Raw genomic sequence first — 27,536 nt, forward strand, 5'->3', positions numbered from 1 at the left:
TTGTTCTCTATAAATTCAGTGGCTAGAGAAGAGGAAATGTTAGAAAAATCGAAAGTGTAAAAGAAAAAAATGATACGACTCTAGTTTTTTTTTTTTTTTTTGAAGATACGACTCTAGTTTCAACTTTCAAGAAAACTCAAATTTATTTGGTATTATTATTTCTTTGAAAAAATAGGGAAAAAAGTGCGACAAATTAGGCAGTTCACAAAGAGGCATAGGCATCGCCTCTCAGTCCAATACGGACACTAGTAAATATTAGATGATCAATGTGGACACTAATACAAGGACAAGTAAAGCCATCACAACTTTTTGGGAGCTATGCTCATTTAGTCCTGCAGCCACTGAAGAAGGAGGCCGTTTAGCTTTCTGGTGCTTCGACAGATCGATCATGATCTTAAACTGACACGTCCTGTTCTGGCCATTCGACGGTGGAGATGGATCGACACTTGTGGTGATCGACAGACTCGAGAAATTGCATGCATCTTTGCGTTGGTCCATGGTTTGGTAGTACATATTGAAAGCATAAGAAGCATTGCTCCTTGGGTCAAGCATTCCACAAGAAGAGCCATATCCAAGACTAGTGCAATCGGCATAAGTGCAAGCATAGTCGATGCTCTGGACCAAATTGGGGTCGGAAGTGCTTGCTGAAGGTGACATTATGCACCATTGTCTTGCCAAGTATTGCACTCCTTTCGCCGGAACCAAAGCTTTTCCTTTACCTGTATTCAAGGTACAGATTGAAAGTTAGCACATCAATATCGAGTATTTGAAAACAAAGAAATTACGAGGGATTGAACATTATTGCCCTTGATAATATATATCAATCTACAAGAAAGATATGAATGAAATGTACTGAAGATAATGTCGAAAAATTTTCAAGAACATAACCAAAATTTCGAAGAATACCTATATCCAATGAGTATTTGAGTGATCCATCATAATTGAAGACGCCCCAGTGCCGCTCAAAATTCCCAGGTAGGACACTCTTGGCATCTTCATCTATGAGTCCGAATATGTATATATCAGGCGGGGTTGACCTCTTTGGGCTGCCTTGCCCTGCAAGTATACGACGCACAAGCCCTTGATTGAATCTTTTTGCATTTTCTATGTTGGCGTTGGGGTCACCATCAGTCGGCCACCCGATCTCTCCTACAATAACAGGCAAAGAGGAGAAGCCATTCTTTTCCAGAGCAGCAATGCAGGTGTCAAAATTGGCGTCAAGAACATTGGTGTAGGAAATAGAACCATCCACAACAGGTTTTGCACCTTTGTCGAAGAAGGCATATTCTTTGGGGAAATCAGGGTCAGCTTGGAGACTAAGAAAGGGGTAGATGTTGATAGTGAGAGCACCACCATTGTCACTGAGGAACTTCATCATGGAGAGCATGAGGCTGTGGATGTCGGACCGGAAGTCGCCTCCGGATGGAAGATGGTTGTCGGTCTGGTAGACGTCGGCGTTTAGTGGAACAGTAACCTTCACTTGTCTCCCTAGCCCAGCTTTTATAAGGGCTGCTTGAACGTTTTGGAGTGCTGGAAATGTGGTGTTGAGGAATGCGTCTTTGTAGCTTGTGAGGAAGGGTTCATTTCCTACAGCCACATACCTAGATAGATTGACATGTCAAATAAAATTCAGTTTGAAATAAGAGAAAGTAAGATAAGATGTTGTTAGGTTTGAAAATGCTTTCTCAATATGCTTATTGACGTAAAGAACGTTAGGATCAAGCATATTGTAACCTCAATAGCATTTCTATAAAAGTCGAGGTTTCTTTTGCAAGTAGAGAATTTTGAGCATGAAAATTTTTAGCCTCTTACCTTATATCGACCCCGTATTTGGATATGTATTTTGATACATTCTGAGCCACCCACGTTTCAGCGATCGTAACAGTACTTGCAAGCGGTGCCAAGAACTCATTGGGTATTCCCAGCATAACCTGGATACCGGAATCTCCTAGAGCTTCAAGTGCCCCAGGATCAGCTTCAAATAGCTTCACCTTGGTGAACTCATTGTCCTTCAAAAGCCTCACAACTATATCAGGTGACAATGGGTGTGTCGCCCGCGTTCCCCAGTTGCATGCAAAGCCACCATGAACGCCTCTCAAAAAACCTTGACTAAATAAGCAGAGCAACAAAATATACAGGTAACGAAACCCCATGTTTTCGTATGACTTTCAATCTCGTTTTTGGGTTTGTAGATAGGAAGCACACTACTCTGGATTTAACAGACCTAAAAGGCGGACAAATGACTTTTATGAGAGGAAAGTAAAGGAATCACATAAGGAACAACCCGTTCGAATGGTTTCTGAGCTTATTACAATAGCAAGAATAATCCATCAAGAAAAGAATAGAGTGAACTTGCTGTAAACCAATTTTTTGTGCAAGTATTCCTCTGCATAGGGAAAGTCCCCTTTATCTCCCTTCACTTTGTTATAAACTAACCAAATATTGGTGCAGGCTCTATCTTCTACTGCCACGGGTGACATTTGGGCCCCATTTATGAAAATATTGGCAAGATATCCCTAGGAGCTTCCAGGATTCCCGTTTGATCATATTTATCGGGACTATATGGGCTTTTCCTTACATTTGTTCTATTCTGAATAAAATTTGTCGTCTCTTAAATAAAAAAAAAATAAAAAAAATAAAAAAATAAAAAACTAACCAAATAAAAAATGAGTTCTGCGATTCCCTCATAAAAACTTCTTAAACATAAAAAAAAAAACTTCTTAATACCAACTCCATTGCAATTGTGATCAATAGAATAAATTGTTTCTCAAACATAATTGAGGACGTACAAATAGCTTTCATAACTACTGATATCTACTTTTGGGTATTTAATCAAGATACTTACATTACAAAATAACAAAAATGATGCTTATAAACCCGACTCAAATCTATGTTCTCCCCTTTTTGTTTACTTCCTTTTCTACATTAACATCATTACAACAAAATTTACTAGGGAAGGTGAAAATTGAAAAAAGAACATATACCTCTAATCTGAAGAAAATGAAATTTATAGGCACAGGAGAAAGAATATTAGCCGAACAAAATTAGACAATCAATGTTTAGAGGCTTGGAGCAGTGATGCTCAAGTTCCTTTTGGGACACTGTCAAAGTGGCGAGAAAAGGAGAAAGCAACTACGGCAGAAGTGCTTTCAATTGTGCCCTAAATAGATCACCAAGAGCTCCACGAACATCCATCTGAACAGATGAAGCAATTATAAGTTTCCCAGAACATATCCTAATCTCTAGTTAGCAAATGATTAACTGTAAGTGCAGCATCAAGGGATGAATACGGCAGTATTGATTACGTAGGTACTACCACGAGACATATTTGTAAGAAACAGTAGCACGAGACATATTCGTAAGAAACAGGGAAAGAGGAGACTACCTGGTCGCAGCATACAAGTTTTGTAAGCAAAGGATAGAAGTCTCTCAGATGTCTTCTGAAAACCTGTTGGTTCATAAAGCACATGCCTTTGAGCACCTGAAAAGCCAAAACAGTATCAAAATAAACATCTGTAATTACTACAATATATATATATATATATATATATATATATAACTTTGCTCAGGTGCGGATACGGATTTCCAGTTTTGACCTACTTTTCGATCATATTTTCACATCTTAACCGTTCAGTTTTTAGGTCCTAATGTATAGATCACCTATGCAAAATTTCTGCCAAATTGGTAATCGTTAAGGCATCCAAAACTGCGATTTACACGAACGAACCGAATCTGCCGAACCGGAACTGTTCGTGTACATTGTTGTAAATTGCAAATTTGGATGCCTTAACGATCACCAATTTGGCTGAAATTTTGCAGAGGTGATCTATACATTAGGATCTAAAAACTGAACGGTTAAGATGTGAACATATGATCGAAAAGTGGGTCAAAACCTAAAATCCGTACCTAAGAAAAACTGCGGACGTCCGCAGTGGAGAAGCGCTGTATATATATATAACCCATTGTGGGAAATCAACCACATAAAATTTTATCCATTGAACAAGACGGATTCCTATCACTCAGGTCCCAAGATAACAGCAATTTGCTGAAGACCTGCCTAACAAAGGACCGCATGAAGTTGTAAGGTTACCAAATTACAAGGATTTTCATATGATTGAACAACTCGGGAAATAAAAGGCAGCTGCTGGAACTGTTTAGGCAGGATATGTAAAATGGAGGAAGTAACCAGTGAGACATTTGGATACCCAAAAAAAAAAGAAAAGAAAAAACAGTTTACAGTTTATACCTTAACAATTATTGGAGATCGTAACTCCAGAACACGGTGAATATCCATATTAGTCACGTCTCCAGAGCTGGACTGCAGCTCGGATGCCTCCCTGAGTACATGTTCGCAGAAAGACACCAGTTTGTCTTCTGCCAATCCTTCAACTTTCTCTTCATCATTTCCCTCTTGATTGGCACTAAACCCGGAAGTTGCTTTCTGTAAGATGTCCAGATATATGCAAGTTCCTGTTAACTCTTGGCGAAGAAGATTCAGAGGTGGCCTGTCCAATGGTTGAATAGTCAAAAACTATGTTCTTCAAGGAGAAAAAATTCAGAGAAGTATTTGCACACAAATTTTCATCCTACCTCTCATCAGAAATTTGGTGCATGCGTGTCCTGAGATTGGTATATGAATTGTAGGAAGCTGCAAATTCTAACGCGGACAGCAAAATGTCCATTATAGCAATCTTCTGTGGTGACTTCAACTTGCTCCAGTATTTCTTCTGCAAATTATAAAGTGATTCTATTAGGAAAAAGTTAAACTTTTAGAGAGGGGGGGTGGGAGAGAGAGAGAGAAACCTGGATACTATCAATGGCCCCCAGAAGTAATAATTGAGTAATGCATTTGCCCCTACAAGTTCCCAATACAGAGCTTTCCTCCTCATCTTTGGTATCAGGCTCGACAGCATCAGGAACCTATGCACCACAACAAACAGACACATCATATAGCTGTCAAAACATGTGCTGCTGATACACACATCATAAAGCCATAAAATCTGGGTTCTGATCTGTGTAACAAGATTAGCAGAAATAACGTACTTTTTAAAATTAATAACCCGTAACATGATACCTTAACTGGAGTAGATGGTACTGAAGCATCAGAACTCTTAGGCTTAGATGAAAGATTTCTGAGAAACAGGTTATCCATAATTCTTTGACCTATTGTTTGACTACGTTGGAGGTTTCCATCTTCAGCAGATTTTGAAGCAGATCCTGATGGTGAGTTGAGGCCTACAGAACAGAAAATAACAAAATAAAAATCAATTCATTCATCAATAAAAGTTCAAAATCCAGGTTCGTAAAGCGTAGCTTTGGGACAATATTGACTCCTCAGGTTCTATTTCTGATAAATGCAAAATACCAAATATGCAGTCTTAGAATTTGAATGTTAACAAAAGCCATTTTTGTAAACATGATAATTCACAAAATTTCAAAAACCTGACCTTCAGATCCATCCAAGTTCATTTGTGCCCCTGATTCGACTGATGCATTTGGATTTCTATCATTGGCATCAAACTGACGATTGTCCCCCCCATCATAGTCAACAGGCATTAAGGAAGCACCATCACCGGTATTGACCTCTAAATTTAATGTCCTATCATTCTTCAGGTTCTCAAAACCCAAAGCATTTAGCAGTTCAAGTGGTTGTGTTGTGTACAAAGCATCTCTGATGCAATAACAAATAGATTAGTAGAATAACTAATCAGTATAGGAATGACCACCAGATGATAAGAGAAACACACCTTATGCTTTTCAATAACGTATCCCAATCACTCTCACTAAATTGATGTCCTCCAACTTCAATGAGATGAACCAGTGCACCCAGAGATAACGAAACCACTGCTTGATCAGTCTGTTTAGCACAATCTAACAGTAGACTGAGTAGTGGTGGCAACATAAAACATACCTCCTGCACAAAGGAAAGACTTTCAGTCACAATAATTTCCAGACACCAACTTAAAATTACAAAACCTTTTTGCACCCCAGAGCCAATAAATAAGAATATCACTCTCCATTTGATTTACTACAGGTTCGAAATAAAGAAATTCAAATTATTGTCCCCTAGTATGTATAATTCTTCACAAAAAACAAGTAACAATACAATTTGTAAAGCTAGTGTTTAGCTCAAGACTACCTTATAAAAAGTGTTGAAAAGGTTGCACAGCAACTGAAGTGAGTGAATGCTTGTTTCACGGAACCATTCCTCATCAGAAGAAGTCGAGCTTTCCTTTCCAGCATTTCTTACATGATCAAATATGGGAAACAAGACACGATGGAAGATGCTCTCCCAAAAGGATGACGAGAACTTGGTACCTCTCTCATTCAGTAGATCAAACAAAACTTCAAGCGCACAGCTTCTGACTTCTGGTCTTGTATCTGATGTCAGATCAGACAAACCAGCCAGCATTGGGAACCAATAATGCTCAGTCACATCAAAAGTTGTAGTCTCATTTTCTTCTATAGGCTTCAAAGCACCACCAGGTATAAGACCCTGAATTGGACAAACCAGACGTTAAACATGAATATCTGGACAGCAAAGAGACAGACTATCAATAAGGCAGAAACAACCGAAGAACCATAGGCATCCACCCAACCCACAATAGCCAAATCCACCAGCACCCAAGAAGCCCAATACCAGTGGAGTTTTTTGTGTTTCAATGGCAGAGGAGAGCGATTACAATATCACAGCAAAGGCAAAGTCTTTCTTCCTAATCATTTAACCATGGGGTGCAGTTTCCCACCCCTGCATGTGTTGTGTCATGTCATACTGACAATGCCACAAGGCTTATCGGAATCACTTTGTAATTAACTTTATCAACTTCAGCTGAAGTATTATGGATTCGATATTACCATTAATCAGTTATTTTTAAATATGATATCTTCAAAACAAAGAAAGACTAACACACCTCAGCCAAACGATCCTCACATATGCGCAGGAGTGCAATAGCCTTCAAACTTATACGGTGTGAAGTTCTATTATTTGCAAATCTAATAAGACAGTTGACACAGTCCATAAAACAATCTCCAACAACTTGATCAAAGTGTTCCAAGATCACTGCAAGTTTCCGGGTATTAGATATATCGATATTGTAAAGATGAGGAAAAACATCAACGTCATGAAGAACACAGTAACGAAAAGAAATTGATACCCTGTTCGACATTTTCAAATGCACTTTCAACAATAGATTCCAATTCATCATCTGCAGAAGCTGTAAAAATCATGAAAACACTACGCCAACCAGACTTGATGCTCCCCACTTTAGATTTTATCATCTGCAAAGGACAGAAGAATAATTTTGTTTTCAGCAGAGCAGTTGTAGATTAAGACAGATAACAGTGAGAAAAGGAAAGTGCAATCAAGAAAGCAAATTATGTAGACATACTTGAACAATGCAGTCAACAATTAGGCCCCTTATGGTTTCACTTCGACTATTGCGCATAAGAACAACAAAAGGCTTAAGAATGTCATTTTGGAATGTGAAATTGGCAAGTTCAGCTCGCTCCAGATACTTCATACCAAGTTGCCTTAGAGAATCTATGGCATACATAGCAATTTTCTCATCATGATGACTCCCAGCTGAAATAAAGTGGTTTGCCAAAACAGACCATATCCTAGCCCAGACCTGTAAAACAAATTAGTGGAAACGTTCAAACGATGGAGAACACAACAGAATCCCACTTACTGAGCTGCAGTTAGTGATGGCTTTCTTTATGTGAGCATATAACTTTTTACAAGCAAAACACGAGGTTGCAATAACAAAATATACCATGCGTATACGAGCCATGTTGTAGTAGCTGATCTCAACAAGTTTCTGCAAGCTAAAAACCCGAGCTGGACTTTGTTTCAGTTCTTCCGCTGATACACCACAGAGTGCAGTGAAGAACTCCACTACAGAATCACTGGGAAGCTGAACACTATTCACAAATACTTGCTCAGAAGGTTTTCCAGCCAATTCTCTTAGAGATTGAAGAACAGCATCTTTAGAGATTTGGTTTGATCCCTGCATGACTGTTGCAGCAATACCAGGGGTCGAAGTGATGTATTCAAGCCGTGAAACACATTCCAAAACTGCATTCCATGTGTCTTGAAGGGACCCAGTCTCTGAGTCACAAAGAGCTAGAAGAGTTCGCAATGCTTCCACATTTTTACTACGCATTTCCTTTGGAGCATGCAAGAATGTAAATCTGAGATGCAAACCCAAAGCTCAAATGAGCATTATCATGAACATTGCTACAAAGATCAAAACAGTGAATACAGAATCTTTCCATGCAGGTGAATACAAGAGAAAGGCAAACAGATTTTATATAATGACAACTATTTTACCTGACCAGAGATGTTAAGAAGGCATAGCGCATGGTATCCATCCCCAGAACATGTGTAATGTGTATTCCTGCTTTAAATCCTTCCATGCAGAGAACAACCCTCGACTTATTCTCACCCTCCTCCATTGTAACAGAGAAGGTAGCAAGCAAAGGCCATCCAACAGCTTCTACCATAGGCCTTACAAGTTCTATCTGCTGTGTAGTATGGAAGACCCCTCTTTGTGCTCCTTGATTCCTAAATATATCTTGTGCTCTCTTTATGATAGCTTCACTTTCAGACTTGGTATCAGAAGACAGTGTCCTTCTGGGAAGAGCCAGATTAAGAATACTGACAAGTCGTCCTCTCTCTTCACCTTCTGGCTTATATTTGCCACTTTTCTCGAGACTAGTACTCTCATCTTTCATCTTTATCTCTTCTTTAATAATTGAGTCATAGATTTCTTCCAGAAGTTCTGTTGGAGCACAATCTTCTGGATCTTCAGTGGCATTCATGCGCACAAAATCTGACTTGGACATCTTAGGCCACACCATTGGATTATGCGCATCAGTATTCAACATAATAACTGCATATGCAAGAACGTAAGCAGTATCTGCATTTTTGAAGAGGCCTGGATTATCTGCACAGTATCTGCATATGCAACATGTTAAAACTCACTGTCAGTAATCAAAAAGGCATACATCTCAGTAAAAGCTAGATGACCTATTCAGTCAGCAATTGTTTACAGATTTACAAGGGATACATGCATTATGTAAGCATGAATCAAATGCACAACCATGCATGGAAGATTTGTGCACACAACTATAGATGACAGACAACAAAAAACAGAAAAACCCAGTACCTTTCTGCAAACTTTTCCATGATGCGATCTATCTTTTGAGCTTCCCCTGGAAGTCGGAATCCTTTAAGAAGTTCACGAATTGCAGTATCAAACTTCATTCCCGAAAATTTCATGGAATCTACATAAGCATGCATAACAGAAAGCGGAAATTCTTCATGATGGCCCAAATATTCCCCAATCATAGCCTGCAAAAATGTTAAGTACTAAGAAATCTGTATCATTGTAGAAACATAACTTAAAGACAAACAGAGATTCAACCTTGTCCAAACTGGGAGTACTTTTCAAAAATTGGGCAACTGAACTAGGTGTGTTTTCCACTAATTTATTTGATCTCAGATACTCTACACCCTTCACTGGTCGCCTGTTGAACTGCAAAATATTAAATCAACAAATCAGTTGTAAACCACAAACAGAGCAGTTGTCATTACAAATAAACAAAAACAAAAGTACAATCAGGATATCAAGTTAAGCCGATCAACCACCTCAGATATGGCAGCTTCCAGTGTAGACTTGTGAGCTTTTGCCTTCTCAAAGTTAGTGGTTGTATCTTGCCTGCTTTTCACATCAACAGACTCTTTATCTGAAGCATCTCCTTCCAGAGACCGAGTGTTTTTAATCTGGCTATCTGATTCTCCACGTGACTTTTCCCAATCTACGAGTGATTTAAGCACATTCACAAGACACTGGCAAGTTCAAGGAAAAAGGGGTCATCCAGCAACCTGTGCTACCATCAATGAATATATAGCAGCAAGAAAGCAGATGATGAATTAGCCAAAACTGAGAAAGGAGTAAATCGTTAAACTTACCTGAAGAGATGAACCCTTTATTGAAGTAGTCTGGGATGCAGCAGCCATATTCGGATCTGCATTTTGCGTCCCTTGAGATATTCTGGATAGAGTTGTAACCTAATTAAGAGTCAGAATACCTTGCAGTATTAGATGTACAAGAATACCATATTTGGAAAGTATGAAGAACATCATTGGGAAACAGTAGGTAAATTATACCATCCGCTCAAACAAGTTCGGTGCCTCAAGATCACAGTCATAGTTCACAAATATGTCAACAAGCATCTGAGGATCTTTGCAAACTTTTTCTAACATCCTGCAAACCCGCACCTCATTAGACGACTGGGAAAATAAATTCAAAATCATAGTGATCACATATTCACATTAGCCATGTGAAAACTGAGAGTAACATGTGCAAGATACTAGCAATGTGATAACCAGAAAAGGCAATACCTAAGAACACTCATTTTCTGGTTCATGGGTAAATCCGAGCCATCCAGGGACCGGAGAACTATCAAGGGAAAGAAGATGCCTATTTCACCCTGAATAAAAATTGTTGGTGTAAAGAACAGAGTATGTCAAGGTAATTTCGGTAACTATTTGTGAAGATCATAGACGCACCTTGAGACTCTCTCTAAACCGCAACAAAAGCACTAAAAAAATTCCAGTTGCATACTGCAGGAAGGAAACTAATGATCAGAAGCAAAAATCTCATAGAATATTCTACCTAACTCAGATGAAGAATATATGTAAACCTGAAATATAATAGGGGACGGCGAAACTGAAGCCCGCAACAAAGCATATGATAGGTATGCTTTCACGGAATCAATAAAATGGAAGTTCCTAGTAAATGGATGACCAACTCCTTCCAACAAACCCTGAAAGACCAAGTAATGAATCATATTATTCAAAGAACACTGAAAATAAGTAAAAGGACAGCTCCTTATATAAGTCAATGAATAGGATTATACATATCTTCCTTTCTCCATCCATAGTCTTAGAAGGAGGAAGCTCATACTTAATAAGTTCAAGAAATTACTTTTAAATAAAACTTTCAAGTTATTTAACAGTATCAGCTGCTTTGTAAGTAAGCATCTATGCATAAAAGCATGCACATAACATCACAAATAATCCTTAATATAACCTGCAGAAGCTCAAGAGATAAAATCCTCGTCTTCAACGTAACTTCGTTGTTATCTTCCTTCATGCCCATCTGCAGACCAAGTTTCGAAATTCATATAGGAGCAAGTTGCTTGAATGACTCAACAATTAGAAGACAGTGTACAAAAACACAAACCTTGCACAGGGTTCGGAAAACCAGTAAAGCATCACGTTGAACTATGCTCATACTCTCCAGGTCAATCCCTCTTTTAAAATAACGCATCAGTTAGGAGCATTACAAATAAATGTGAAACACCGGTGTTAGGAATACAAAAGAGAGATCTTAACGTATAATATCAAATCCAAACCTGGTTATCTTTTTGCCATCTTCATGATGCACGGCTTTGTCCAGGACGGCCTCTAAACCCTAAACATTGAATGACATTCAATCTCAGTACAAAGGAAACCTTGCAAGTTAAACTATCCATGCTTAGAGACATAGTAAATAGCGGAACAGCGCAGCACCTGAGAGTGCATGAGGTACCAAGAACATGGGTTACTAAAGAAAAATATATACCTTGATGTCAGCACCACCTGCAAGATTATGAAGTTCCTCAACAGATGCAATGGGTGTCTCCTTAACCTGGTTAAGTTGATCTCCTAAAGTCATTCCTTTCTCATTTTGGTCTGCCACAGAAGTTTCTTCAGCTTCTGTATTTGAATTTTGTGCTGTATTTGAATTTTGTCCAACAGAACCAGATGATGAAACCTGAAGTTCCTACGAGAAATTGGAAAGTACAATGTAAAATAACTAAATTGAAACAGAATATGAGAAGAAACATCCAAAATAGAAGATTTAAATCCACACCGGATCGGTCTCCATTCTCCTGAATATGATGCTGATCATCTGCGTAAGCATTGCCTTTGATGTAGCTTGGTTGACAGGACTCTTGCTACAAGTCCAAACTACGATTCATTAGCACTGCTTGAAATTGAAATTGGGAACCTATAGAAATAAATAAATAAATATAAAAAAAAATACCTGTGCAGAGCAATATTATAGCACACTCTGATAACTCCCAGCAAAGGTTCCCCATGTACTGCATTTGAAACAATTTTTAATGATTTAAAAATAATTTCTTGGCACTTATAATTCTAGGGGAAGAAATTAAACAGAATAGATAAGCTCAAACATTCATGTGCACATATAAAAGAAAGATATGTGCTGATTGCATATGTACAACTGCGCAAAGCAATGAAAGACACTGAGTGATAATGTACATGAGCAAATTACATGGATAGACAGACATAATGAACTAGAAAAAATTATACTCAAGATCAGTAATTCCCTGATAACTTACCTCTAAACTTTGTGGATGCCACTGCAGTAAGAAGGACCTTCAACACTTGCAGAACAGTACTGCACATCGTTGTATACTTAGTAAGAATAACAAGCCATATATTTTCGGAAGAAAACATTGGGTGGCACATACCTATCAGGTGAATTATTGTCAACACAACTGCAAACCCTGTTCAAAATGTCGGTAAACACCGGAACACTTTTATCGTCTAAACCAGGATCTCCCTCTAAATGATCGTACGCAATGAGTTTCTGTGCGTATGAAATTTGAAGGACTAGTTAGCTAGTGAGGTAGGTTTGCATATTATAGATCTCAACAGAAAATAATATTTAGAAACAATACAGGAATAGCCAATTGTTTAGATGGTATAAAACAAAGAATTTTATCATGCATGCAAGGCTCCAACAAAATATCACTATTTTGAAAGCACACGATATTAAACAAAAACTAAAAGGAAAATTGAAAGATCACCAAAAAGTGACAATGCATACATGAAAACAATCCAGAGCAGGTTCTAGAACTTTCAAGTTCTTTGTATCGAATGCAAGTCGCAGGGGATTCAAAACAAGCTCCGCCTGAGCGCCTTCTAAGGTGTTCCCAGCAGTTGCTAGGACAGTTGAAACAGTTCCACTTATGCTCACTGGCCTGCCAACAGAATCTGCCTCCTCGGCAGTGTGTGAGGGTGTTTGAGACTGACCTGGTTCTGCACCAGTTTTTGGAGCTTCACCTTCTGTTTCAAGAGAACTACAAAATGGAAGTGATTCCAAAAGTCAAAACTAGTAGATATATGTCTGATCACATGGTTGTAATGCAAGCTACAAATAATCAATCTACCTTCCATCACCATCTGTAGCTTGATTCTTCTCACTTGGAGCGGTTTGTGGTGTGGTTTGTTGAGCCTGATTAACCGCTTTCACATTGTCTAAAGACACAAAAGAACAAGGAAATGTGAGGAACAGACAGATCACTGGTGTTTCTTTTATAACAAACACAAGCTTTACTTATAGCACACTATCAAGAGTGACCGACATCAAGTTGTTCAAGTCGTTCCCAATAACAATTACCTCTCTCCACTAACAGTTGTATAAAACATAATAGAAAGTCAAACTCCAACAAAAACGGAAGGAATCAGAGCACAAGCAAAACAAAAGTACACTATAAACAAATCGGATTGATTTAATAAAATTCGAAATTAGAACGAAATTAAGATTATTGTCTATACCGAACTAGTGTACATAATATATGTTTTGCAATTTACCATATATAAGTATTCCTAGCTACTTCCTGTACCAACCACATGGATCTCATACTACCTAGTCTTCATTCTTCGAAATTCAGCAAGCACTAAATTGAACTAATACACATAAAATTAACCACTGCAAACACATTAAAGCTTGTTTCACCCTTCCCGGTAACACCAGAGTTTCTTAGAATCCCGAAATCTAGAGCACCAGAAGAACACCGTAAACAAATTTTTAAGCTCACATCTTCCCTCATTACACTAAAGGAGCAGTAATCACCAAAATTCAAACATTATAACTCATACATCAATATAAAAATAATGATCTCCAATCCAGCTCTGAATCTCGAATCGTCCAAACTCAGATACATGCAAATGAAAATGCACATAGAGAAGAGAGAGAACGAGACCTAAATAAGCCTGAATTGCCTTCTGAAGATCGGAATACTTTTTCGGTGAGCACTCTTTGAGCATGGACTCATAGGCTCTCGTCACGAAGCCGCCAGCTGCGCCTCCCGCCATCTTCAACTCCGACCCGAACCGCCTGCAATTCGGATCAAATCACGTTCCGTCAATATAAATTCGGATCATTCTCAGATGATTTCGCGTGCGGTTGTTACAGAATCGCAGAGAGAGAAAGAGAGATTGTTGGAGAGGATTGCGTTACCTGGATGAGGCTGATCGTTGAAGACGATGAGAAAGTGAATGAGCGCGACGGGGTGGAGTGAGCGGAGAGCTGAGAGGAGGTGAGTTGAGATCTGAAGAAGGCGAGGGAGATGGTGAAGTGGAGGTGGATAGATCTAAGGTGTGGTGGAGAAGAGTGAATAGTAATGGCGGTGGAGTAGAGAAGAGAAGAGAAGAGAAGAGCGGAGTTGAAGAACCGGGAACTTTGGCTCCAGAGACTCCGCGGGGTTTGGGGTGTTGAGACTTCGCTGAACTCAGCTTCGTGATTTAGATTTCCTTTCTCAGATTGAAAAAAAAAATTAAAAAAATGGATCAAATATTAAATGTGTTTTAGTTCAGTTTTATAATAAGTTGCTGGAATAGCTCAGTTGGTTAGAGCGTGTGGCTGTTAACCACAAGGTCGGAGGTTCGACCCCTCCTTCTAGCGTATCGTTTTTACTTCCTTAAACAATATTTGACAAACATTATAATAATTTTTCGTTATGCACCATCCCAATCATCCAGTGTAGCTCATGAAATATCAAAGTACACAAAGGACTTGAGAATTTCCGGGTTCGAATCCCGGCACTGGAAATCTTTCTTTTTTGTTTATTGTTAAACTACAGTTGGCAGTCCGTTATAAAGTTTCATGTTAAGCTTTATATCACTCATCCAGTGTAGCTCATAAAATTTCAAAGGAATTGAGAATTTCTGGGTTCGAATCCCGGCACTGGAATTTGGTTTTTTTAATTGTTTTCTAAATTATAGCTGGTATAAGAAATTAAGAATTTTACATGTACATTTTCAAAATCCTAACACTAAAATTCTTCTATTTTTTTCCTACATGAATTACATATTAATCAAGATCATCTTGTGTCACTCATTACAAATTTGAAGGATTGAGAATTTTCATGTTTGACTCATGGAACTAGACTTTTTTTTTTTTGAAAGGGGTAGGAAGGTAAGAAATATGTCTGCTCTATTCTTTTTTCTCTTTTATGTATTGTGGTGATTTATTTCTGCATTGATATGATTCTCTTCCAAACTTCAAAGTACAAGTACTCCAATTAATATTGCATTTCATATAGCTCATTATAAATTCATCAAATTGAGCATTTCTGTATTTTACAATATAGTAATATGCAATAGTTCGATATAGCTAATTATAAGTGAATTCAGCAATTGAAAATTCTCATATTCAACTCTTAGCACCGAAAATTTGATGGTTTGGTCCTCCAAAACAAATCGACAGTGGCAAGTTTTTGTAATCAGAGATAGTGCTGGAGCTTTACTCTTGCTTCAACCAAGAGTATTATCATTCCATCATTTTAGTAGCTGGAGCTTTAGCCCTTTGTGAACATCATCGTCAAGCAATTATTAAAAATTACCATCAAATTCAAGTAGAAGGGAGCTCGAAACTTCTTGATTGTATAAATGTCAAAATTTAAGTACATTGGTGAATCAAGTTTCTGATTCAAGATATCCATTATCTTGCAAGTAATTGTTCTAGTATCTCATTCAACCGCGCTTAGAAAGCAAATTTCGTGACAAATGTAGTAGCTTCTATTGATTTTGCTTTGTTGTCATCTTCATGAGAAAATGTTCTTCCCTTGCAACTTCTTTTGCTTTCCATTTCCATTATGATTAAAGTGGTGTTGAGTGTTATAGGGATTTAAATTTTTTGCGGTATTCTTGTTTGAAATTGGGGGAAGAAAAAAAAAACACCCAAAAAATCCACAAAATTCCATCTACTATTTTCTTGGACTAATTAAGAATCACAATTTAGTAATTTATTTACACACTAAATTCCAAAATCCAGACGAAAACCAAAACTATAGCACCAGATCCTCCCCAAAAAGATAGAGCAGTCTCTCCACAGCCCAGCTCGGCTGAGACCTCTGCTCCCAGCTCAGGCTGTGGATCTGCGATGACGTCAGCAGCGGCGTCCTGCAGAGCGGGCACGTCTTGTGGTTGTCGTCATGGGCGGCGTGATCGTGATGATCATGGCCGTTGTAGTCCAGCCACCTGTCGATGCACTCGGTGTGGAAGACGTGGCAGCAGTTCCTCAGCTCCCGGACCTCGTCCCCCATCTCCAACTGGCTCAGGCAGACGGCGCAGGTGTCCCAACGACAGCTGTTTCCCTGTCGTCTGGTCACCTCCTCGAACGTCGTCCGTATCAGACTGTCTCTGATCAACTGGGTCGACGACAAAGGAGAAGACGTCGTACAGGAAGAAGACTGTACTACTTCATAGTCAAGCTCCGCATCTAACAGATCGGAATCCTCGTCGGACAAGATTCTCCGGCGGAGTCTCAGGGCCCAGTAGAAGGCCCATCTGAGCAGCGCGATTACGAAGGCCGCCTTGTAGAGGACGTCGCTGACTAACAGGTCCGAAGACGAGAATGTATCGATAACTAAACCCATAGACTCTTAGTAGAAGAAGAAGAACCAAAGGAGGAAGGACGAAGGAGGAAGGACGAGAAGAAGGGAAAGGGGGAGGTTGAGAATGAGATTCAGCTTGTTTATAAAGACTTGTAAAGAAGGGCGTGTGGGACCCAGTGGGATGTCAGTGATTCGTGTCCTTTGGATTTGTGCGCGTCCGAGTCAAGTCACTCTGGACGGTGGCGCTGTCATTTGAATAATATATATATATTTTTTTTTCTATGAGGAGAAAGGTTAGGTAGATATGGAATTAGATTATAAAGTTATATATACATCATCATTAAAGTTAAAAAGCAGGTGGGATATGATCATAACAGCCCAATCGAACTTTTTTTCTTTTTCTTTTTACTTTTTTTTTTTTTTTGGAATTTAAGTATCTATATGGAGAGTATATTCTAATCAAATCGATCCTTGTAGCAGGGACTTGCAGGTTCAAGTTGCTCGGATGAGGTAATCTTGGGTTTGGTAAGGGCATATGAGGCTTTTGGGGTAATAGGCATTGCTATGGAAAATTTGCTGATCAATTTAAGGTTGAATGTTTTGATTTCTATAAAGGATTTCTTTGTTCACATGTTAAGCATAATAACTTTTAGTATAACCTTGTCATCATCATTATTATTCGGCCAGAATAATGAAATTATTTGGGTTGCACCATAAAATAATTTGTTTATGAGAAACTAACTATTTGATGTTTACTTAATTCAAATACAGGTATCAAATCAGGGGAATAATTGTGATTCATACTTCTCTTTGCATTTATTTATAAAAAAGAACAATGAACAAAGAGCTACAATTAGAAACTATCAGGAAGTTTCCTATTTTTTCAGGAATCAGCTTGTGACTTAGGGGATAGGTAATCTATCTATGAGGTTCAGACCAAAAAAAAAAAAAAAAAAAAACCCATAGATAGGTAATCGCATCCATACTTTTAGAAACTCGGTCTTGCTTAATCCCTTATCCATTTGATTTTTCCTCAACTCACATGTGTTGGATTTGATTTCTTCTGAACTCATCCAACACGTCCAAGTTTGAATGGACTGTTAATCATAAACTACACCAAGTAACCAACACTACCCTACTATAACCTAAATCCATAGCTAAGCCATAGTCGGCAGAGATAACAACATACTGGACCATGACTCCTTCCAAAAAAGAAGTAATAGCATGACTCATATGCGATGTTTTTATTACTAGAATGAGGCCAATCCTAGTCATATCCCACCCAACTTGGTACTACAACCCTTCCAAATTTTTCCCACAACTGTAATTTGTGATAAGAATGCACCCCACTTCTGACCGTTGCTTTATTGCTGACACCACAAAAGTTAGACTACTAAAGGTGATGATGCTCAAATAGTCTATCATCTTTAACCAAACACCATTACCAAAATTTATTTAAGATTCGCATAAAGGTCCGGGATAGGGTGATGCTGATTCCCTTTTTTCCTTTCACATCTTATATTCAAGTTGCCCATTCTGATTTCAGAAGATGAAGTTTTAACAAGACGTTTCTTTCACAATCGGATGGCATACAGTTTCGGTTTCTGTTGCCTTGTAATGTAAGGGAACTCTGGCCTGCTATCATACAACAGAGTCTGTCAAGAATACTCTCCAGTTGAATCAAATAATCGACATGCACACGTAGCTTAAATGTTTGTAATCACTCTCCCGTAGAGTAAGCCGCAGTTCTCACACTCGTCTATCGTCTTCCATCTTCTGCCGCATCTTGTATTGCAATGTTACAGGAGCACAATCCAGTGGCGTTTCCCCTGTATGCAAGAATCAATCAGTCAGGCGGTGTGAGCTAGTGATATATGCAGCTGCCTACTAGCTAGTAGCTACTAATAGGGTCCTTGCCTAATTCAAATGTGAACAAAAGGTTTGATTATGACTGAATACAGCGACATGGATATTTTATCAATTCAGTCCATACATGAACAGAGTACGGTGTGCAAACAAAGTTGCTCTTATTATCACCACCTCTCCCTTCAACACTTTGGCAGATGATAAGAGAGGTTCACCAAAAGAACAACCATGTGGATATAGAATTATTGAGCATGAGATCTCAATTATCATATTCAGTAGTGTGGTCATATATAATTTACTTCGACTGGACACTTATGTATGACTTGGTTATCCATTTTTTTTGTGGTGGATAATATGCCTGGTTATCTTTAATAAACCTTTCCCTAGTGAAAAATTCAACTAAAATGTACATATTAAGAGGGCCAAGAAAATTACCCTGTGCATTCTTGTAGTCCAGGCTTCCTCCGGAGTCCATGAGGGCAAAAACTATCTCAGTTTGATTAAAGACTGCTGCCTGAAATAGTATCAGGATAAAATATTTAGGCACTGGAACCATAGATACATGCAGACACAACATAAGCTACACAAACATGTGCAGGAGAATGCCCACCAATGAAAACAAGTACACAGAGAGAGAGAGAGAGAGAGAGAGAGAGAGAGAGAGAGATCATACTAAATGTAGCAAAGAAAGTCCTTGTTTGTCGTGGTAATTAGCATCAACACCCTGCCAAAATGATAGTATTCTTAAATCCACCTTTAAAATACTGATTTTACCAAGTATGTATACTTCTTTTAGAATGTTGATTCTAGTCTACATCTTAATACCTCACTCAGAAGCTTCTTCACAGCATCAATATCACCATTCTTTATAGCTTCTCTCATACCCTAAGAACAAACATTGACGAAAAACATTATCTAGAAAACTAACATCATGATTGTACACTCTGTGACAAAATTGAACTTCAAAAAGCTATACCTCCCCATTGACTTCGTAATCCGTCTTTTTATCAGAAACCCCGTTGTTCGCTTGACCGAGATTGAAGACAGAACTGCAAAATTTTCACAAGCAATTACTACAAAAGAGTTTATTTGGCACCTACATCATAAATCACCAGTTTACAACCAAGCAAGGTGAAAAAGAAAAACACTATTGTTTACCAATGAATTTAGTTTACAGGAATGTGTAGATGGAATTGTGCTTCATGTATTTTATCCTGTAGGAAGGTAGGAGAAAGCTAAACTAGGGAACAATTAAATGGACTTTTGGTTTTTTCTGCTTCACTTCAACTTGTTTTATTTTGCTTGCTATGAACTAACCTTTGATTTAAACAACCCCAACCCACCCCAACTACTGACCCCAGGCTAAAGCATAGATGGTATGCACATCCATGTCAAGAAAGAAAGACATGCAAATGGCTCTTCATAGATACAAATCAGTTTTGCCGTTAAAGAGAAGAACTTTCATTGTAGGAAACACCAATTTCCACTTTATAAGGCAGCACTCTTCTCCAGTACCCACATATGTCTAAATCTAGCAGACAGATCCACAAAATGCAGAAAAGAAATTCAACATACATGGCAACCAGCTAGACATCCCCGTCTTTCTCAGCTATAAGAACTAACTTTCTAGAATAATTCAGGTTTTGACCAAGAACTGAGGTTCCAAGTTTCGAACTCCCAATTGTCAAGTAAAATTGGATCTCCATATCGTGAAATAATAGCAAAGGAATCACATATGTAAGACTACTGTTATAATTATGTTAGGTGAATAAATATTGCTAAAAAAATATAAAAAATAAAAAATAAAAACTCTAGAGTTAACCTACCTGTGCTTGCTGTTTGAAGTTGAAGGTTTGGTTTTTACAGCGGTTTCTGTTTTCTTTGGTCTTGGACAATGAGGGACAGGGGCGGATGTGGTTTTGCTCTGCCACATACAAAAATATGGCATGAGACACATGCAAGGTGCCATACAAACATCCAAAAAAAAAAATTGGAGTATTTATACCTGTATAGGAGCTGCAACTACAGATGGGTCAGGAGCTTCACAAATACATAAGGGCATTCCACACTTACACTCTATAACTGCTGACACAGGCTGAGACTGTATAGTTGGTTTAGTCTTTGAATCTGAATCCCCACCAATATCCAATCTAGAAACTGCAGCTGTTACAGAATCAGTTCCATCTGAAGAAGCTTGTACATCACCTTTGGCAGGTCTGTGTAAAATAAAAAAATCCACAGTTACACAGAAATATTTTTTTATTATTTATTGCTCAGAAATTGATAAGTAGAACAACCAAGAGAAGAAGGAAAGCAAAGAATTAGAAGTCGCATGTGTAGGACCAGCATGGCATAGCACAGTAGGCATAAAAAAGAAAGAGAACCACATCAGAATGGAGCACATGATAAGGTAGTAAAGTGGCAGCTCGTAAAGTCTTCAATTATATTTACTAAGCATAACCCTGTTTAGCCAGTGGATAATGCAAGAGTATGAAGCACAATGCATATGAATAACTACAAAGTGAGCAGCATGATCAAAATTCTCCAATTGATGCTAATTCTACATTAGTTTCTAAATGACACACAGACTTAATGGATGGCATGTCATAAGTATCCAACACTTGGCTGGCAATACTTATGTGCTGCATCTGCACAACTTCATAAATAGTTGGCCAGTACTACAAATGAAACCTAAGAACCCCTCTCCAGTTGATAATTGTCTTTTGACATTTATGACACTGGAATAATGAGAAGCAATAACTCAAGTGGTTAATGGGTTGGGTTGAAATTCCAGGGTAAGGGGTAAGGCAATTCCTATAACTCTATAAGGAAGAGAGATATTTAAGATTACCATAGGGTAGAAGTATAAGAAATCCCATTGCAGGAGATGAGAGAACTCTTATCCAAGAATCACCAAACACTGAATGTGACTTTCATTCCATGTTTCCATCACATCTAGCCATGAAGGCCCAGTAAATAAATCTGTGCCACTCCTTAATAACCAGGGACCCTTAAGAAAACCTTTTCCTTCCAGAACCAAGGAAATGATAAAACCTGATGGTTGGGTTTCTGTGAATCTTTTCCCAATGCTCCAACTCATCTAGAGTTTTGTTTTTAGTTGTCCATTTGAACTGGTTATTAGATTTGCATGGTCACCGAGACCACATAGTTTTCAGAAAAATAAGATGTCATGAGTCTTTGAGCTGCATTGGTGAGCCATTTCCATGCTTGACCAACTCTAATAGGTAGATTATATACAATTGGACATTTCAAGAATATCACAAAAGTTTCGAAATTATCAATCTTCACTCAAATACCATCTATGGAAACAAGAATTCACCAACACATCCTAACATACACAACCGCCTTCGTCCTTCTAAATCCACTCAGTGTACAAATGACAAACACAATACAACATAATGCACATATAGAATACATGAATATCTGCATAGAGCTCAAAAGAGGAATGCTTTACCGAGAGGAGCCGTTAAAACAATCACTGCAAACTCTAACCGGTGAGTAAATGCCAAACTGCGGTAGAGCCTGGATTTCCAACAAAGACACAAATGCCAATGAAAGTTCATCAATCAGTAAAACCGATACACATGAATCGAGCATAAAAGCAACACACACACCATTTGGCTTGCTGAATGTTCGTGGCACAATGTCCGCCCACAGGATCGGCAATGATGCTGCATAACATCAAAATCCAAACTACATATCAAATGCACAAACAATTCCTCCAAAAATAGTATCTTTAACTATAAATCTCCAAACCCACATGGTCTACATCACAAAAACCCCATTTTGCACACATCAAACGATTGTTTGCCAATCACCATAACATATTAAAATCATCGTCACAGAAAAAAGCCAATTTGAGATTAAAGCATCAAATTTTTTTTGGCCCCACTGTAAATAAAGTACAGAACTTTGAGATCCCAATGAGCCGTGCAAGTGAGTATTTGATCAGATTGGATAAAGAAAGTGAAGAATTGAATTGGGTACCCGTCGCCTGAAAGCGTTGAAGCTGCATTTGCAGACGTCACAGCGCGGAGCTTCTTGGAAAGTAGGAGGCTCCATTTCTCTCAATCACAGAGAATCTGGGTATGATCGATTACGATATATACAGATCAAATTTTTCAATTCATTGTCTGCCCGATGATTCGAGCTCGTGATCGTTGAGCAGATAGAAGAAGGAGCCAATGTTTTGATGGAAGTCCTTCCTCCTGATCCAAACTCTTACCCGGCAGAATTCGGGTTACCCGCTGAGAATATTAGATTACGGGTTTTCTTTATTGTTTTGGTTTTTGACCCAAATTTCTTTTCATTGAATTTGAAAACCAAGACTCCAAGAGTGCCAATTGCACATTTGCACCCTAATTTTTTTCTTGTTAAAAAAAAAAAAAAAAAAAAAAAAACCACCCTAATTTTTTGTCTGTCAATTTGCACCTTAAATTTTTAATTTTATGATTTCTTCAATTTACTCTGTATTTTTTTTTTTTAAGGAGGGCGGGTGCAGCTGCTCTCAAGCCTTGATTAACTATAAAATACAAGAGGGGACATAGAGTCATAATTTCTTCAATTTACTCTTTATTGTGCGCTTTGTTTAAGGAAAACTGAATTGGGAGAGAATTGAGTCGTACTTTCATTGATAATAGGGGCCTCTTTATATAGAGGATTATAAGCATAAAGATAGAGTTGTACATGGAAACATAATCGTACATTGATTGGATATCTCCTAAGATTCTCCGAGAATATCTCTAATATAAACCCTATTTCAACTAGAGCAAGTAACTTCGAGTTTGGGCCAGACACATATTCTGGATTTACTTGAACACTCCCCCTTGTGTCGCCCAAACGTGGTTCTTCTCTCGTTGCCTCATTAAAAACCTTGCCGAGTAACAAAAACCCAGTGGGACAAAAATAACCTCGGTCGAAGGGGAAAAAGAGCACAACACACCCTTCACGTTTCGAGACCATACATGTAGACATCTCCCCCTGATGTCTGCATCTCCCCCTGATGACAATGGTCATGAGAGTTCGGATAACTTCCGCAAAAGATGCCACCAACATGTTTCTCGAAAGTGGAATTTAGGCAATGACTTAGTGAGCAAGTCTGCCATATTGTCCTCAGATCGAACCTAGTTCACTTTGATCTTGAGGAGAGTTTGTTGTTGCTGATTATACTTGGTGTGGTCGCTTTTGATGTAGCCTTGCTTCAAAACAAGCAGCATTATCCTATATGCTCGTAGGCTCATATGTGGTAGACTTCAAACCACAATTGTTCGAACATGCGTAATTATGGATCCAATCCATATACATTCACGAACCACTTTGTGAAGAGCAATAACCTCTGCATTGTTCGAAGATATAGCGACTAGGGTCTATTTCTGTAGACCTCCAAGATATCACGGTCTTTACCCATGGTGAACACTTAACCATTTTGGGAATGATCTTTGTATGGGTCAGAGAGATACCCTATATCAGCAAAACCTTCCAAAATACATGTCATTTTGGGATGGGGATAGAGGACGCAGGCCAGTGTTGGCGGCGTTCCTGGTGTGTGATGGGTCTGAATCCATCATCTCTCTATAGGGATAGAACGAGCCCATATCAATCGTACATCTCAAGTATCGAAAGATATCTTTTACACCAATCAAATGGCGTCGCGTTGGCGCAGAGCTATATCTTAGCTAACAAGTTCACTGCAAATGAGATGTCCGGTCTTGTGCATTGAGCTAAATACAATAATGCGCCTATTGTACTCAAGTAAGGCACTTCTGCCTCTAGCGCATCTTCGTCATCATCCTTTAGACGAAGAGGATCCTTTTCAGGATCAAGACTACGGACGATCATGGGGGTGCTTGAAAGTTTGACCTTGTCAAAATGCCTAAGCACATATCGACACGATGCTCAAGTTCCAAACCGAGACATAATCGTGTTCTCCCATAATCCTTCATCTCAAAATCGGATTTCAAGTGTTCAGCGGTTTCCCTTAACTCTTTAAGGGCTTCTAATGAAGATCATATCCAACATGAACCGCGATAGAATCCGAAACTTGTTATGGAAACGCGTGGGCATATCCCTTCCCAATCAAGTAGTCACTTTAGTGAGCATTTCAATCTTATAGTAAACGCGCTCCGTGGTCTAGAGCCACTTGACTTGGGTAAATGAAGTTCACCATGAACCTTCATGTATATTCCGTATCTAGATCCCTATAGAGATACATAGTGACCACATTTGTAAGCTACATGTTCAGTTATTCGGAAACTACCAAACTGACAGGGTAGTGGAGTGCAATGACATCCATTACGAGAGAATATGTCTCATCGTAATCGATATCAGGGCGTTTTATGAGAAGCCTTGCGCCATAAGGCGAGATTACCATCTCTTTTTCTCACTACACTTTCTAACGAAGACCCATTAGTTTCATAGAGCTCTATATTCTCAGGAATAGGTTTTGACGTTGAGGCGTCCCCCAACGATAACCATAACTCGGAAGATACTCATGAGACGGATTTTGAGTGTTAATGATCAAAGGATTGGAGTGTGCCAAATTATCCTTCGAACCCACGGGCCTCCCACGCATCCTAGCTGGGGTCATGGCCTGTAACTCCAGAGTGCCACTCTCTTTGGCGTTGGCGCCATGCCTACCTCCGTGTAGGGTGGCGCTACGTCCTCTCGTAGGGATGTCCTTCCTTACAGGCATGTTTGCAGCATATTTGTGTGATCTCGTCACTTTAATAGGGATCGAGCTGAGACATAGTGGGGACAGGCCACGACAATTCCTGTCGTTCCTGCTGAACATCTGTGTTCTTATCTCCCCCTAACGACGGGAAGACTGTCTCATCAAAGTGACAACCCGCAAATCTAGCGGTAATGAGATCGCCTTGCAAGGGCATTAAGTGGCGGACGATTGTTGGAGTCTCAAATCCAACGTAGTTGCCCATTCGTCTGTAAGGACCCATCATAGAGCGCTGTGGCGGCGCAATTGGCACATAAATGGCTCACTCAAATATGCGTAAGTACGATACTTGTACCCAATCACTAGCTGTGACGCAGAGGTACATTGAGTGGTGGTGGGTCGTAGACGAATTAGGATAGCTACATGCGATATTGCATCACCCCAAGCGGATATAAGAAGATTGGTGCGCATTACCAATGTCCGGACTATCATCGTAGTCGTTTCCGCGAGCCATTTGGGTGTGTACATGGGAATGTGATGTCCAACATTAGTCCCATTGCAATAACCACAGAAAGTCTTTCGATGTAAACTCTCTAGCATAGTTAAATCCAATTGACTGAATAGGATGATCCGGGGAGTGAGCCCGTTGTCATATGATATGTGCTAGGAGTGTAGCATAAGTAGCATTTATAGGTGGACAATGGCACAACACGTGACCAGCGTGTTTGCATGTCAACCAACATCATGAGATATTTAAACGTCCGCAAGTTGGTTGAATCAGTCCACAGAATCCCCACGGATTCGATGTAAGAACAGAATGAGTATTTTCATATCCTTTGCATAGGACGGTCTCAGTCCTAATTTCCCGAAGGAACAGACTTTGCAAAATGAGCGAGGGGCCTTAGAAGCAACCAATGAGGATTTTGGTTGGGCCTGAGCGTCTGTAGCGCTATTAGAAGCAAAATGTGTGACTACATCTCCCATCATGGCGTTGGAGCCATGGAAATTAGCATGTATGGCGTCATGGCCACTAGGAGGAACAACCATGGCGTCATGCTCATGGTTGGCGCTATTTATGGCGTCATTAGATTCTTGCTTCGTTTTGCTCAAAATGATGGATGTCCGTGTGAAGTATTCAGTAGACGGATCATCATATCATGACTAGGATGATCTATCATGTCGAGACAAAGCCAATATGTGTCTAAATCCAAGAGATCTTCTCTCATAACTTTATTGGATTTAATAGCTCGAATAGTGACATAGAGTCCACTAGAGAGACACATAAACTTCTCTAAGATGCGCCTTTGTTCGCAATCATTAGAGGTATTGCAAAGGAACTCATTTTCGTTCTCTACATGCGTTTTCGCATGGAATCCGTTGGTTATTCATAGTTGCGATTGGCCCTAGGAGCGTAGAGAGTTTCTGTGACAGTAATTGCCATTTGGCAAGTGGAACTTGGGCTATTCCATGTCCTTGAATTAATACTGATGGCCCAGCCATCGTAGTCACAAAAGTCATATGCTCAGAATCAAAATGGAGTCATAAAGAACTCGAAATTTTATTCAGAAGCCAACGGAGTTACATCATTGTCTCTTTGACCAAAGAAAATCTAATCCAAAATGCTAGCTAATGCAAAACAATGGTAGTCGTCTAACTTCTTTCGGTAATTCCAAAATAAATGTGACCATGTGAGTAGAGAGATGTCGGTGGAGCAAGGCTCGCTTAAGTACCACTAATCCCAGAACCTTCCTAGACATCACACTTACTTTGGGTAAGCCTACTTTGAAGAAAGACCAAGGCGGGTCTACTGCTCGTATCTCTCTATGGCCGAGCAGTAGACCCGCCTTAGAAACAACCTAGGCAACCAAGGATTCGTCGCCACTTCTACTCTCAAAACCTAGGGTTCAAGTTTGTTTTTTTTTTTTTTCCAAACCCTAGGAATTTAGGATCCTTTAATTTTTCTAGGTGTAACTTTATTATGTTATATATGCTCATCTCTATATGTAATTATTAATAATACTATAGTCGTACATACTATTTTTACAGAAAAATTGAAGTTTGGGTATACCAAAAATACGTTAAATACCTATTTTTGTTGGTTTTTAAGATTATTTTTTTGTGTGAGCAGAAGGCCTAAAACCCCAAAAATAAGGACAAAACTAAATAGCAATAAGATGAGGCTGCAACAGATCATCCTCATCTTCTTTCAATCTCTTTGAAATACGGTCAGGTTGGGTCTAAAAAAGATGATTACCGGCCCAAATCCAAACTATGTCCCATTTGA

General features: G+C 39.0%; 4 protein-coding genes and 1 non-coding gene across 8 annotated transcripts; 1 reads left to right on the forward strand and 4 right to left on the reverse strand.

The window, feature by feature from the left end:
* Positions 1–147: 147 nt before the first annotated feature.
* LOC133714836 (glucan endo-1,3-beta-glucosidase 5-like) lies at positions 148–2,205 on the reverse strand. Its single transcript, XM_062141098.1, has 3 exons — positions 1,813–2,205; positions 907–1,601; positions 148–719 (listed from the first exon to the last, which is right to left on the reverse strand). Exons 1-3 carry the CDS (start codon positions 2,151–2,153, stop codon positions 256–258), a joined length of 1,500 nt encoding a protein of 499 aa, XP_061997082.1. The 5' UTR covers positions 2,154–2,205; the 3' UTR covers positions 148–255.
* A 536-nt stretch (positions 2,206–2,741) lies between these two features.
* Positions 2,742–14,587, reverse strand: LOC133714808 (brefeldin A-inhibited guanine nucleotide-exchange protein 5). Of its 4 annotated transcripts, none has more exons than XM_062141073.1 (34): positions 14,322–14,587; positions 14,065–14,198; positions 13,249–13,336; positions 12,906–13,158; positions 12,547–12,665; positions 12,415–12,473; positions 12,096–12,153; positions 11,922–12,006; positions 11,631–11,822; positions 11,422–11,480; positions 11,250–11,319; positions 11,097–11,165; positions 10,708–10,830; positions 10,574–10,627; positions 10,406–10,494; positions 10,172–10,268; positions 9,974–10,072; positions 9,650–9,850; positions 9,426–9,536; positions 9,168–9,352; positions 8,330–8,956; positions 7,773–8,190; positions 7,389–7,628; positions 7,155–7,278; positions 6,912–7,060; positions 6,140–6,496; positions 5,748–5,914; positions 5,448–5,671; positions 5,075–5,235; positions 4,804–4,920; positions 4,591–4,727; positions 4,247–4,505; positions 3,386–3,481; positions 2,742–3,195 (listed from the first exon to the last, which is right to left on the reverse strand). In XM_062141073.1, exons 2-34 carry the CDS (start codon positions 14,174–14,176, stop codon positions 3,133–3,135), a joined length of 5,262 nt encoding a protein of 1,753 aa, XP_061997057.1. In that variant the 5' UTR covers positions 14,177–14,198; positions 14,322–14,587; the 3' UTR covers positions 2,742–3,132. The 4 variants fall into 4 exon arrangements, with proteins under 4 accessions (XP_061997057.1, XP_061997049.1, XP_061997072.1 ...); XM_062141065.1 differs by having other exon boundaries at positions 11,631–11,831; XM_062141088.1 differs by lacking the exons at positions 12,906–13,158; positions 13,249–13,336; positions 14,065–14,198; positions 14,322–14,587 and having other exon boundaries at positions 11,922–12,019; positions 12,547–12,629.
* Positions 14,588–14,691: 104 nt separating this feature from the next.
* TRNAN-GUU (transfer RNA asparagine (anticodon GUU)) lies at positions 14,692–14,765 on the forward strand. The gene has a single exon. It is a non-coding gene; the product is annotated as a tRNA-Asn (tRNA).
* A 1,285-nt stretch (positions 14,766–16,050) lies between these two features.
* Positions 16,051–16,827, reverse strand: LOC133727149 (brassinosteroid-responsive RING protein 1-like). The gene has a single exon (XM_062154774.1). The coding sequence runs from the start codon at positions 16,738–16,740 to the stop codon at positions 16,150–16,152; it is 591 nt and encodes a 196-aa protein (XP_062010758.1). The 5' UTR covers positions 16,741–16,827; the 3' UTR covers positions 16,051–16,149.
* Positions 16,828–18,124: 1,297 nt separating this feature from the next.
* Positions 18,125–22,872, reverse strand: LOC133714846 (uncharacterized). The gene is made up of 10 exons (XM_062141110.1): positions 22,573–22,872; positions 22,200–22,256; positions 22,040–22,107; positions 20,570–20,780; positions 20,391–20,488; positions 19,541–19,613; positions 19,390–19,449; positions 19,238–19,288; positions 19,000–19,078; positions 18,125–18,527 (listed from the first exon to the last, which is right to left on the reverse strand). Exons 1-10 carry the CDS (start codon positions 22,645–22,647, stop codon positions 18,448–18,450), a joined length of 852 nt encoding a protein of 283 aa, XP_061997094.1. The 5' UTR covers positions 22,648–22,872; the 3' UTR covers positions 18,125–18,447.
* Between the last annotated feature and the right edge of the window lie 4,664 nt (positions 22,873–27,536).

This window comes from Rosa rugosa, chromosome 1 (genome assembly GCF_958449725.1).
Source record: "Rosa rugosa chromosome 1, drRosRugo1.1, whole genome shotgun sequence".
Lineage (NCBI taxonomy): Eukaryota > Viridiplantae > Streptophyta > Magnoliopsida > Rosales > Rosaceae > Rosa > Rosa rugosa.